General features: G+C 40.3%; 1 protein-coding gene across 3 annotated transcripts in view; it reads right to left on the bottom strand.

Annotated features, from left to right (window-relative positions):
* Positions 1-1324: 1324 nt before the first annotated feature.
* The window catches only part of arid3c (AT rich interactive domain 3C (BRIGHT-like)), an 87499-nt gene continuing 73887 nt past the window's right edge, over positions 1325-14936 (bottom strand). Inside the window, exons 6-8 of one of the 3 annotated variants that reach the window (XM_037778070.1) lie at positions 13038-13343; positions 11229-11318; positions 1325-9725 (exon numbers count right to left, since the gene is read on the bottom strand). In XM_037778070.1, coding sequence (XP_037633998.1) covers positions 9553-9725; positions 11229-11318; positions 13038-13343 — 569 coding nt within the window. In that variant the 3' untranslated portion in view covers positions 1325-9552. The remainder of the gene's footprint in view (positions 9726-11228; positions 11319-13037; positions 13344-14936) is intronic. The other 2 variants (XM_037778071.1, XM_037778072.1) reach the window with 2 other exon arrangements.

Consider the following 14936-nt stretch of genomic DNA (forward strand, 5'->3'; position numbering starts at 1 on the left):
AAGCCCCGATAATAAGTCTATTACCTGCAAATCCTCGCCGCGCCATCGACAGCCACTAATCTTCGCTGCTCCTAATTACATCAGGATTCTCAACCTTAATTAACCAATCTTTACCCCATTTTACCTGCTTAATGCTGCACTCAACCAAACTGCATTCGTTCAACTGCCTCCGTTTGCTGAATAGGAGTTTACAGTTCTCCACTTGTCACTGTTAAAGAAAGTTTTTTTTACTACTTATGAGATGTGTTTAAGATCTCTTCGTTTTTTTTACAATCTTATTATTATTATTATTTATTATTATTATTATTATTATTATTTGTTCAGTTTTTCAGCCTGCAGTCACATCCGAGGTATTTAAAGTCACAACTTATTTTATAATAATAATAAAATGGTTGTCTGTCTCTATGTGTCAGCCCTGTGATAGTCTGCCGACCTGTCCAGGGTGTATCCCGCCTTCGCCCAATGTCAGCTGGGATCGGCTCCAGCCCCCCCACGACACTGAACAGGATAAACGGTTACAAATAATTTATGGATGAGTATCTTATTTTTTTTAACTAGATACAGTTCAGTGTTCCTCCTTGATCCAATCTTCAAATTTAGGGGTCGAGACATGCTTCCATTTCAGAAAAATAAGCCACCTTACCTGGAAGATAGTGAACGTCATGACCATTTGAGATGAGCCAGACAGATTTTTGTCAAAGGGAATGCCATAATCACCACACATTTGGGAGTCATTTTTTACATCTTGCAGTGTTTCAAACATTTTAGTCCAACACTCCAGAGCATGTGTAAAAGAAAAGCTGGTGAGCCCAGATACATTTTTGCTAATTTGGCGTTAGTAAATATAATTTTACACTGGAGTAGCCCATGTTGTGTGCAGATAGATGATGACTGTACCAAGTCAAGGATATGTTCCCATCAAGGGGCAACCTCTGGTTCTGAAAAGTGAAGCCAATGCAGAAGTGCCTTAATCTTGCATTCTTTCTAACAGCCAGCAGGGGGCGACTCCTCTGGTTGCAAAAAGAAGTCTGATTGTATAGAAGTCTATGAGAAAATGAGCCTACTTCTCACTTGTTTTATTAACTCAGTAAACATTTTCCTAAGGACACTACACCTCTGGTGTGTCAGTGTTAAAAATATGCAGTTTGATGCGCTGAAATGATGTGGGATGTATAGCCTGCTGCAGTGATACAATTTTGGCCAGAATTTTATAGTCTACTTTTCAGAGGGAAATGGTTCTGTAACTAAACAAAGTGTTTGTTTTTTTATGAGGATTCACAGTAGTATAATGACAGGAACAAGAATGACGCAGAAAACGTTTCACTGAAGTTAAAAGCATGATTTTATTTCTAAATACGCTACAAGTCAAATGGCAAAACAGGAAAATCTCTTTCACCTCTTTTTTGTACATTTTTAACCCCTGAGCACCACAATCCAGCATTCACATAATGCACTGGATTTATCCAAGATGAACGAAAGGGAAAATAAAAGAAACATTTAAAGCTTCATACACAGCTAATAAAGCGATTAGTGTCTAAAAACTACCAGCATAGCATAATACAAAGTAAACAACATGTTATTTGATTACATAAGTCAATTATTTTTCTTTTTTTTCTGCATGCAGAGCTGTCGCTTTCTCTTTGCTTGTCTGCTCTGCTGTTGGTTATGACCTAAAAATCATGTGAGTGTGGTCACAACTTGGAAAAAACTCTTTGGTGAGAAGAATGCCAGTGATTCCATCTGAAGTGTACAGTGATTGGCATCATTCAGCAGGTATGTACAGGAGGAGAGGCTGGAGAATAGACTGTGCCGGTGCTCCGTTTACAGGATGTGAGACAGGGCTGTCCTATGAGGAGCTCCTGGATCACGGAAGTAGAAAATGTACACTGTCCTGAATGAGGCCCCGATCCAGGGGCATCACACTGTGCATCACGATCTTGGATAGCCATCTCATGGACATTTGAGTTGCTCAGATTTTTAATATTTATTTGGGGGGGGGGGAATGTTAAAAATACAAACTCACCGGGTGGTAGGCAATCTCCTTTGCAACTTTGGAGATTTAAATACATACTATAAAATCGAAGATTTCTTCCCCACCCGCTGACTGAATTTGTGTTTGTATTGACTGAAATGGAAGACGCCCACCTGCTTCGAATGTTATCAGCCGATTGAATGGGTTTTTATCAGCGGTTATTAGCCTCATGGGTTAGAAGGGGCCTGCAACACCTACTAGTTTTCTATTCACATGGTTGATCACCGATACAAATACAAGAAGACCATGGCGACCTCTAGTGGCCGTAGTAGCCGGGCGCAAAAGAGGAATTGGTGATGTAGCGTAAAGAACGACAAAGTCCTCATAGGGAGGAGGACAATGTGGATGGTTGGGTTAAACAAACACGGGACTTTCACCCGGGAGACCGCTGTATGGAACCAAAAGTCAACGTTGACTTATTTTACTGTAATTTTGTTACGTAACTTATGTAATTAACTAACGCCACGTATGTAAGTTACGCAACAAATTTAATTATTTTATGTAACAAATCTTTTCCTGAACATAACCAAGTAGTTTTGTTGCCTAAACCTAAAGGTGCAGTGTGGCCCGTCAGAATGGTATTGTGATAACCGCTGATCACGCCCATTCAAATGGCTGATAACATTTGAAATAGGTGCGATGCCTTTCTCTGTTGAAATAAACCAAGTTTTTCTTGTTACTTCACGTCTGCCTGACGTTGTTTGATTTTTTCCACTTTAAAAGTCTCCAAACCACCCAATGAGTTTGTATTTTCAATATTCTGAGCCTCAGATTGACTGAAATGTCTGGGTTCCTGGTCCAGTATGTACATAATTCATCATCACAAATGGTAATAATAAGGTGAATGGACCCAAGACAATCCTACAGAATCTGGACATTAGCCGTGACACAGAGTTGTGAAGTGGAAGAAGCAGCTACAATTTATATGTTTCTTTTTAATGATCTCCTCCTGTTCACCTTGACAACAGACTGGACTGGAAATGTATCACCGAGGCTGTTTACAGGAAAGGACAGAGCGGACTCTATACTTCCTGAGGAAACTCAGTTCCTTTAATGTGTGCAACAATATGTTTGTTTTTTTACCAGTCTGTTGTTGCAGGTATAATTTTCTTTGCAATGTGCTGGAGCAGTGACATCAGACCAAAATAATTCATACTGAAAAGCACCTTGAGAGTCGTAGTTGACGCATCTCCCTCAGGTTTTAATGTCCACATGCTTGTAAATTTGAGGGCTGCAATTGTCTATTTTCTATGTAAATGAACTGGGCTTTTACTTCCACAATCCTGGATGCCTAAAATAACTTCTCCCACTTTGCAACTCTGTTAAGGGTTGATAAACATCTGTCTGTCCAGCTGCTTTGAGAAGACAGAGTACTTAAGTCCATTAATTATCATTGCTTCAGTGTTAAAGGATGCAATGCCAACTTTGATGGTGCACAAGGAAGTGATTCTTTCATTGGACCTTCGCTGTGTCTACCTGCAGAATTGTCTGATTGCTAAAGAACACATTTCAAGTAAACATGAGATTTATAAAGCACAACCACCTTCAACAGCTCAACTGACAGCTGAGGAGTCAGCTCATCTTATTGGCTGAGGATTGTCCTCTGCTTCAACGATTGTGTTTGTACAATTTCAACATCACCATCTATACATACAGTCACACAATATATTATTAGCTTCATCACCAGTAATCAGCCTGGAGCGTTACACTGTCATCATGACACCGAACTAGTCATAGCATTTTAAATCAACAACTGTGAACAATCTGCGTGAAAAAATCAGACGAGGAGATCAGGTGAGGAGGACAGCAACCAAACGAGCACACATCAAGGCTGTTCTTTATCAGTAGTGGAGCTGTTTGTCCTGAGGGTGGCGTACACAAAAGGTCACGGTGTCATTAATTGTTTTTTAGCATCGTACGTTTCTGCAAACCACGGACAGGTTGTCAACGTTTTTGCATTCGGTCAGAGCATGTGACGTAGTATATTGAGCAACTGTTAAGGTGGTATGAAAGTCACGTAGTATTAACAACTGTAACAAGCGACAAAATCAAATTCAGAAACATCGATATTCAGCGTATCCTGTGGTTTGCAGAAACAGGCCAACACTGTTGAACATAACTTCATGGAAATCTGGCCAAACCTCATTGTTGTTGCTTGTACACAACTATTGTGTGAAAAATGGCACCCAGTCCATTTAGCTGAATACTAGAGTACGACCTTGAGATGCTGTTATTATGGAACTTGTGGAATTAAATTTTTCTGAGCTGTGTGGACGAAGCAGAGAGCAAAACTGGCAACGCGGGCAATGAACATGTCTAATCGGACATGCAGGAGGTACTTTCAAGACTTGAGCATGGAGGTTCAATCCTAACTATAGCCTCGGGCAAAACTGGATGTTTGAGGTAGATAATATCAATGTTTGTGAGTTAAAAAACAAATCCAATTTAATATTGGCCTGTATTGGTTTTAACTATAAATAAACACACAACATACATATTTTTAACAAGGATCCTTATATGTGGTTCTTATAGAATTGTGACCAACACACGAAGTGAGCGGGACATTTTATAGTGTAAAAAAACAACTTGTCAGAGCTCTCTGGTGGACAAACTCTGTAATGTGGAAAGTAGCTTGAATCCATTCACATATTTTTTATTTGCATTTTCGTATTAGAAAGTTGTATGGAAACAGCTAAATTCAATAAAACTTTCTAAATTGCACAAAAAACTTTTTACGCTCACTTGAGGTGTTTTTTGTCTGAATTAATTCTGACGTAGCGAACATTTAAGTCACATGATTGACCAGCTGTTTCCGCTGTCGACGTCTTCCCAGATATTCCAATAATGTGCAAATGCTTGTCTTCGGACAACATGAAACATGGCCGATACTCGCTGACATGAAGGAACTATTAAAACTTGCCCAATTGAACGAAATTCCTGAAGACCTCTCTCCATTTTTCTATCGTACATGGGTTAGATGGCCAAGGAGAATTGTCTTGTTTCTGGTTCGCAACCCTCTACTTCTTCTTCTCTGTTTACTGGCGGATAACAGCCATGCGTAGCCTATAGCGCCGACATCTGACTAAACGGTGTAGCCGACTTCATTTGCGCCAAAGCAGTTGATGGATACGCGCCTAATTTGCATTTTTGTTTTGCGACATTTCAAAAGTTTGCTTAAAATTCACTTGAAGTCGAAATGAAACACGACACACGGCTACTGTTTTTTTATAAATCCCCTCAAATATCTTTCACATTTCGTATTACTTATCAGCCGGTATGATATACTGGACTATAAGTTAATATCGGTTGATAATATCGGGCTCTAATCTTGACTTTAGGAACAGTGTGACAGCATAATCTCAGCTCGAAGGTCCACTTGCTAGCTTTTTCAACCGCATCTCACAGTCTTTATCGGTGAAAGAGGACATTTAGAAGAACAAACATTGTTACATAAGCACATTTGCTTAACCATGACGGATGTGAACAGCGCCATCCTCAGGCCCCACTGCCGACAGGACAAATATCAAACCTGTGCCATTCATTGTTACAAGGTGCTGTCTTCCTCTTTACTGTATAATCACGTTTTCATGCAGATTGGACTCATTTTGACAAGCGTCCCTACTGTGTCCCACAAAAGGCTGTTTTGTTGCGCCGGCACAACACCCAACGTAAAAAGCACTTTGAACATGTTGCTGAATTCTTTAGCCTAATCTATTGTTTTTTTTTTTGTTTGTTTTTTGACTGAAAAGCATTTTGTGTTCACACAAATACATGGATATGAAACACCATGAATACACTGGCAATTAAGATTGTGGACATGCTTGTTGGCACAGTCTATAACAAATGAGGTAGATGTGTGTCAATAAAATATTCCCTTCTTTGGTATAATCATACAAAATATGAAAAAAAAAAAAAAATCAAAAGTAAAATCCAGTGATCTGTTGAAATAAAACATTGATTTTCAGGTGGCTGTACAATAAAAAATAAATGAAATTTATGAGGTATATCTTGTATTCATACTTTACTATGACTATATACAGGTAGATTGGTGAGGTAACTGCATTCAAGAAGACTCTTAAAAAGGGTTTTGCAAACAAAGTGGTGGAGCTGAATGCAGCGTTTGCAGGATCGAATATAAAACATAATAAATAAAATCTGCAATTAAATGCTTTAACAGACTTAATAAAAACCCATATATCTTCAAACTGGTTCCCATTTCCCTTCACAATAAAGAAAATATTTTATATCTTTATGAAAGCTGAGAAAGAAAGAAAGAAAGAAAGAGAAGAAAATGAAAGAGGGAGAAGTTCTCTGATGTTAGACACAAGTGCATTACTAAAAAAAAGAAAAAGAAACCTGGATTCTATTCACAATATAAAAGTACAGAGTGACTGATGACAGTTTCCTTCAGACTACATGTCTTTGTATGTCCTGTTGTCACCTCCTTTATTTCTGATCACTTGCTGCCTAAAGGCTGAAGTGCTTCTACTCTTTCCGTCACGTCGTTTCTACAATGAATTCAATGCCGTTCGAGGACTCTTGATTCATTTCTTCCCGTGGACTCTGTCACATCAGCTTTGTGCTTAACAAACATTACTGATATTTTTCTACATGATAGTGGTCCTGGCTTTTTACTCAATGTGCGTTGCAGAAGATTTCTTCAAAGAACAATGCAATCTCGTGTGCTGTCGCTCTACCGCACTCAGCCTCGGCAGAGATTTTTTTGTAAGTATTTCTGACCACGACGGTGGAGCAATGATGTCGATCGCAATATTTACTGTAATGAGGAAGTGAGGAAATCATTGGACCGCAACAATGCTCGCCATCACATCAATTTAAGCTGTCAATGTCTGCGTACACTCTGGAAGGCAGAGAGGACCGGATTTTGAAAAAATGTACTTTGTCTGGTCACCACGAGAAAGATATTGTTTGATCTTGAGCTTGTTTTAAAACTAATTTATGTTTTTATATTTTTGTGATCTCTACTTCCTTCTTCTAAAGAAATGTATTCTATGATCAAAACGACATGTTCTTGTGATCAGGCATGTCAAAATCCCTTATTTTGTGATCACAACAAAAGAAAACTGAGAGGGGAATAAAGGCTATATTAGTGTCAGCAGCAGCCTTCCACAGTAAAGTGATGTAATACTTCTTCCAGTGGCCATATAGGAGGTCCTCTTTAACACATTATTTCATCATTGATTCGTATGAAGAATTCTCTGTTTAGCTAATGATCTGGTCAGCTAACATAGTCGTTGACAATACATTTGATTAGTACACTAACTAACGTACTACAAGCCAATAACTGTGTCCCAAATGCATATCATGAACTCATCCTAACTGTTTAAAAGAGTTTTTTTTTTAATGCTGTGTTTATGTCCCAGAATGCAATGCGCAACATAACAGATACGTTGCTGCCTATTTGTCCCAGTGGCTATAACCTCACTACTGCTTTAACAAATCCCTCCTCATAGACCACCATTATAAAAGAGATGTCTGGTAAACTGTTGAGGGTCAGTTAATACATTGTATTAAAGAAATCAAACCATGAAAATGTAATAATTGTAAAGCCCTACCAGAGCCTACAAAATATTTTTTTTGTGCGTGACATCATATGAAAGTTTATGAATAAATGGATGTCTGGCATTGAGTTCTTATAATAGGACATCATCCACATCTGGAAAGATGTGGAAAACTGGTGGCTGGCGTTGTTAATGATAAATCTTTGGTTGGATCTTCTAATTTGAAATGTCCGGTGATGTTCTGCTCAGAGTAATTGACTGTGCTCATGTGCATTTCCTCATTTTCTTCTTGTATACTGTGTGTTTTAGTGGTGCAGAGCTGGCAACTGCCCTGGGGCCCGAAACTACTACTTTGGACTCATTTGATTATTACTAATATTAATATTATAATTTCCGGTACTGTGCACCACTAAAGCCCAAATTAAAAAAAAACCTGTCTTGTCGAGGGACCCTGTGTGAAAATGAAGTTTTAATACATATTTGAGTTGATATTGTGCTTACATGTGCATATCCTTAAAAAAAAACATGCTCACTTAAATTAAACTAACTGACACACATTAGGCCTGGGGCAGGGTAGTAATCCAGTGTAATACTTGCTGACTGACAGCCCATTTTTGCCACCAGGGCCCCTAACAGATCCCTAATCTGATCCTGATATGTATAGTATTAGTTTTACAATATGGGAATGGGACATACGGTTTGTCGCTCGTGGATCGATCTATGTGTTAACTTTAATTTGCTTTGGTTCCATTGACCTGCTGGCTAGTTAGCTAGCTAACAAGTTGCTGATTGTCTGTGGACTGAGCTGACTATGTCAGGAAACTGCACTTGAAAGAAATCCACATATTAGACTCTCCACTCTCCCTTCTAATGTTACTGCGCGGATGTTCACGTACATTAGAGTTGTTCCAATACCGATGCCTCCGATACAGCCGATCGTGAATCGGCGAATATGCGAGTCTATGCACTGATCGGATATCACATTATCATATAATTTATCTGCTCATTTACACTACAAAGGAACAGGAACAACAACACGCATCACTCGCTATCCGATCCATACATCTTGCATATGCAGTTCTCAACAGAGATGAGAAAGAAGCGAGATGGCTCACACATTATAGCTACTTCCATCATCGGCTCCTGCGTCTGGAATCGATGATGGAAGTAGTTAACGAGTGACCATCTCGCTTCTTTCTCATCTCATGTTAAGGGTTGCACATGAAGAAAAATGGCGACATGTTTTTAGCGCACTGGTATGGGATTGTTAGTCAGTATCGGCCAATATGGTATTGGAACATCTCTAACATACATCACTTTTGTTGGCTATATGTTGAGACATTATTAACCAACTGTCCAATGGAACATGAGACCGTACTGTTTCTACAGAATACATGATGATTTCCACTTGGGATGTGCTCTTGGGTCTGTTTGTATCGGAGCTCTAATCTTCAGGTTTTGATCATCGACACTAAAGCTCACTTTAAATGCTGGACGTGTTGAACCAGTATAGATTTGTTTTCTTCTTTGGTATCAGCTGTAAGCGGTGAGTTTCTGAGGTCTGTCATAAAGCCTACAAACATCATCAACGACTGTAATTTCTTGCCGAAGGTCAGCTGCTCAGCTGCCCTCATCTTTTGATTGAAATGATGCACAAGTGGGAAGTCTTCATTTGGCTTCATCCAGGTTGTACCTTAAGCCTTTTGAAGTGTTCCACACACAGAACAGATGTCTTTGACGACGTGAAAGACAATGTTAACACACAAAGGTTAAATGTCGGAGCAGGACGAGTGGGGAAAAAAGGGGGACTGGAGGATTTCTTGCCGGTAAATATGGTTGCTGCGTTTCAACCTGTTGTTAGCTGAACTAAAAGGAATCTGATCGAGTGGATGGAGAGAAAGGAGGCTTTCTCTGATGATCACGTCTCCAACTGCTTGGTGTCTTTGAGAAGAGAGTGGATCTCTTCCCTGATGGAGTGGGGGAGGAGGGACAGGAAACTCACGGGGAGGAGTTTTTGTGTCCGTGGAGTGAGGAAGAGGACGAGGACGAGGAAGAGGAGGAGCACGAGGGCTGGAACTGTGGACTGGTCTTTCCCTGAGTCTGACAGTTGCTATGTCTCCCACGATGACCCGTCATCGCTGCTATGGCCGACTGCCGAGCAAACAGGACGCCTGAGGAGCAAACATCAAGTCTAAAGTCAGCCTCAAACGCCACACTGTCCACGGCATCAGTTCTTAAAGGACCATGCCAGTGTTTTTATGTATTCTAGCTGTTAACTACAAATGCACGATGGCCGACAAGGGCAAACACACTACAATATTACTACTACTAACCATTTTCAATCAGGAGAACCATGCTGCAGCTTCAGAAGCGATGCCAACTCAAAAATCCACCAAAACAAATCCAACAACGGAAACGTGCTACAAAATGTGCTGCAGAAAGCCAAAACAAATACATCAACAGCAAACACGCCGCGGATACGGAAACGATGCAAAGTCAAAAACACACGAGCGGGAAGCGGGAAGAAAAGTGGAGCAAGTAGGCGAAATGTTTTTTACATATGGCCTTAGTCTTTTACAATACCCGCTTCAAAAACAAACACACCCGTGTGGTCTCTCGTTTTTGACTCAAACATCAAGCTGCTTAGCGCTGCCCCTTAGAGGCCTGGAGAACTTCCGTTGTGTTGGCTGGATGTGCAGCGTTTTTCTGTTGCATTTGTTTTCGGGGTTTGTTTGTTTTTGACTTTGCTGCATGTTTGCCGTTTATGTGTTTGTTCTGGCTTTCTGCACCACGTTTTTTCATTTTGCAGCACGTTTCCGTTGTTGTATTTCTTTTGGTTTTTCTTGGGTGTTTATCAATTAGCATCATTTCTGAAGCTGCAGCACGTTTCTCCCAATGAAAATGTTTTAGACCGTTGTAGCGCATTTGCCCTTGTTGGCGTGTTGAGTTACAGTTTTATGGTAATAAAGACTTTTCAAAAAATAATTAATAGTCCAAGAGCAATTTAACACAGTTTTTTTTCCACTTGAACACACAACCCTCACATATTAAAAAAAAACAGGAACCCCATCCTGTGGTTACCCCTGACAACCAATTTGTGATTATGCTGCTTGTATGTTTAACAGGAGATCAAAACGGAATAATTCTGACAAAAAGACAAATAAATAAAACCATTTATAATTGGCAGTAAATTACTTTTGTACTTTTGTACTTAAGACATTCTAAGACGTTTTCAGGCAGCAGTATTATATAGATAATAAAAAAGACATAAAAGCAAATTAAAGTGAGTGTCAGCTGGTGGCAGGATGAGCAGGTCAACACTCTGGCTCAGATATGATGTGACGGCCACCGGGCTTATACCCTGACATGAATGGCCTATGTTAAAGCAGAGAGGCAGTAATTACCTCAAGACACAAGCTACCTCCGTTTACACACACACACTTACACACACACACACTAGGCAGGCACATAAGACAATAAGCCCCATCGACCTCAAATCCACAGGCCCAATTTTGAGATATTTAACTTTTTTAACTCTATTGGACTGCCACTTCATTACGATGGATTTTATAGCAAAGACATCAAATTGCGTAGAGGACTAAGCACCAGGGTGCTGCTATAACTTATTGAATTTCCTGCCTGCAATTACATCAGCAAACGGCCCCTCTATTTACCTGTGTAGACAACTCCATTTATTTCTATTGACATGTTGATGCTGCTAATGCCGTTGGTAGACAGGTTCAATGCGGTCTCTTGTCTATCATCTGTCAAGAGAGGAGGCAGAGAACGAGAGAGAGAAAAACTCAATATGAGCATTTAGAAAGGGAACAGAAGAAGCAAGAGGAGCGCCCGCTGGAGTATTGGTGATAATTCAGAGAGTGACAGGATAAGGAGAGCTTTATTAAAGAGTTCTGGGGAGAAAGAACTGTCAAAAGATGTTACGGCCATTTGTACATGTCAGTTATAGATGGATCGTACAGCGGCGGCACACAGTTGGAAAAACTTGTCTTGAATAAATGTGACTGGTTGTGAAATAACAGAAATGTCTTAAGTGATCTCAGCGGGCTGCTGTGATATCAAACCATCTGTAAACACAAATTTATCTGTCTAAGGAGTGCATCTGGGTGGAGACAAATAATAGTGTTTGGCTGTAATCTTTAAATGACAGTGTTTATATGTGAGGGCCAGAGCCAGACGACCAGCGTGGGAATTAAGCTGAGAAAGATTCCCACTCATTTTTCCATCACGTATCAAGTGCAAAGCCTGCTATTATGACTAATATGAGAGAGGCAGTGATGCAGACAGAAATGATATCACACTTGAGCAGATAGGCCCCTTATTCTTCCTTTAGCCTCTATCATTAAGTCATATGTGACTTATGGCTTGTCATGAGGCGTGCTGGCTGCAGCCACAGCCCAGCGAGACGGGCATTTTTACTCATGACGAGCTGGATTCTGCCTGCGGTCAAGAAGAAAACTATTTCTTCATAACATTTATGGGGCTTGAGCTTTTTAAATTACACATGTTATATGATGAACTATGTGCACATTAGTGGTTCAGGCGTTTCACAGCTGGATCTCAGGCAGCCTCTCTGGCGGGCCCATTAGCTGTTTTTGACACACCACCCACTGCGGTAGACACACTGTTATTTAAGTCTGATAGGGAGGCAAGCTAACAACCTCAACATTACAGTAACACCCGATTTTAAATTATACAGTGAAATCAGGCTTTTACTTGTTGAATGTTTCAACAAATACTGAATGGGCATATTTTGTCTCATTGTTTTACATGAGATGCACATCTAAATGTAATATTTTAAATAACTTTCAATGAGTTGACATAAGGCATTAGTCTAGATTTTAACAAATCCCGTGAAAAGATCTCAGCCAACAATGTTAGTCTGCCTCTAAATGCATTCTTACTCAGTCTGTGACTCTCAGCTCCACGCCCATTGGTTCCTACTGAAGACATACATCACAAATATATAGTTTTCATTTTTATGAAAGGCTCAGTAATCTCCTAAAGCAGCTGGTCACTGTAGTTTTTATCAAACGTTACTCAAACAGGAGGAAATAGTGCATTTGTTGGGGACTATTTTCAGCGGCGGATTAATCCACATTTGATGCTCTAGTGAGTATTTGTGGCAGCAGGACGGTGTGTGTGGGACTGAGTCAAAATAAACTACAGAGTGTGTGTTCATGGTGATGAAGGAACATGTCAGCCGGAGCAACAGTGTGGCTCACTGATGTGTTTTAACAACAATGGAGCTCTACGGCCCAGAGGAAGAAGATATATCAGGTTTTTGATACACACACCATACTTTGTTAGGAAATACATTCACTAAGTTTGGCTCTTTTCAGGAGATTTGTTGACAATAATCAAAATATTCCTCAGTGTTTCTAAAATCCAGACTTATTGCAAATGATAAACACAGAGAGAACATATACAGATCAGTGTTCTCAAACCTTCCGTGAGCGTCTCACCTCTGTTGTTGAGTTTGATGTTGAGGGGCAGCTGGGTGGCCATCGCCAGCAGGTTCTGCTGCAGGGCGTGTTGCATGATCCTCTGCTGCTCCTCCGCCACCATCATCATCTTCTTCTCTGGCGGTTCGCCGCTCTCCAGCTTCTCTCTGAGCTGTTCCAGGGCCGCAGCCTGGACGGCCGCCGCTGCCTGAGATGCGGCTACCTGGGCGGCCACAGCTGCTGCGTGATGGCCGCTGGGTGACATGGGGAGGGCCACGCGGCTAGGCAGGCAGCTGGCCATCATGGACTCCTCTGGAGAGAAAAAGACTATTAAGAAGGTGATATCTGACTCTTAACACATGTCTGCATGCTTGTACCTGTGAAAAGTAATGTACATATGTCACCTGTCCTTAGATTAGTCTGACAATGTAGATAATACTGTGCAGTTAACCTTCATATTTTGTATTTTGTCTTAGAGCTCATTGAAATATACTTGATCTTGTGAATATTTTTCATAATGCATGTCACATATCCATTTTCATCCATTGCTGCTTACTGCTAAGATGGTTTACAAAGGCCAACTTACTGGTACTTTTAAAATGAAGTTACTGGGAGTAGTATTTTGTATGGATGCTGGATGGTGAGTGTTTTTACAGCTTTCCATATTCATATTGGACTAACCATAAATTCTATGTCTGACTATAAAGTCTGTCTTTCTGTACATCCTTTGACCCAAGAGAGTGCAGTGTCAAATGTGATGCAATTTGACCAAATGGTGGCGCTATAGCAATAAACTTTACATCTTGGCGCGTGACTTATGAACCGTAACTCTCAGAAACTAAATTGAAGATGAATATATCCAAGTAAGCCACGCTCAATTGCGTGTAGATTGTTTTTTTTTCACCATTTTAAATTGAGTCCGAATCAGATTTTTTTGCTATACTCCTCTTACACATTTTGACCAATCGTCACCTGGTAGAGAACATCTCTGGACTATCTTAATGAACTTCACACTTGACGGGTCCAAGCAGCCATACCACCGTTCTCGACACCGCTGCAAGCAGAACTTCTAGGGGGGCAATCGGCCCGTGTCAGACGGGCACGCGCTCTGAACGGGGCTGCACTATAGTGATATAAAATATAAAAGCCTCTGTCACGTTTAGGTCACTAAACAGGAATGTCTCTTAGGCAAATCTAGCAATTTAAATACCTGATAAATCTAAGTATTGCATATCCATGCAAAACTTGTCACAAAATAGTCTTGCGCATTGATTTTCATCATTGCCTCCAATGGACTTTTTACACACAGACACATTTATAAGAGAACTGCCCCAATATAAACAGTATGACAAAATGACTAATTCAATTATCTCACAGTACATATTATCATATCATATTTTTACTACATTATGGTTAGTAAGCAACTCAGATAGTAAATAGTGTCCCTTCGAACGATGATATGAGATTGTTCTTGGTGATCATAGATTGAGCCAACATGCCAATGTGGGCCGCACATCTGCAGCTTACCATGTGGGGTAAATATGGTTTAGCATATGCTAATGTGTTTTATACAATACTTTCTGTTGGTATTGCTGGCATATAGCGACCAACAAAGGCACACATGGTGCGGATGATGAGACATAACACAGATCCTAACCCTTCAATAACGCACAATACTGGCATACTTCAATTATTCAACTTATTAATGGAAATAATGGAGCTTATATAATACCTCAACCTTGCAGATGAACTACACTGACAACACTAAAATAACTTCAAATAGAACAACTGTGCTTTAGACATGGCTGATGTCTCCGTGGCACGCTACACAGATCACTTTTTTTTCCTGTAATCAAAGAGCTCCACATGTTCTTCGTGGTACATTGCTGTGTCTCGGAAATTGGTGGAGCCGATAAGAGG

This window comes from Sebastes umbrosus, chromosome 8 (genome assembly GCF_015220745.1).
Source record: "Sebastes umbrosus isolate fSebUmb1 chromosome 8, fSebUmb1.pri, whole genome shotgun sequence".
Taxonomy (NCBI): domain Eukaryota; kingdom Metazoa; phylum Chordata; class Actinopteri; order Perciformes; family Sebastidae; genus Sebastes; species Sebastes umbrosus.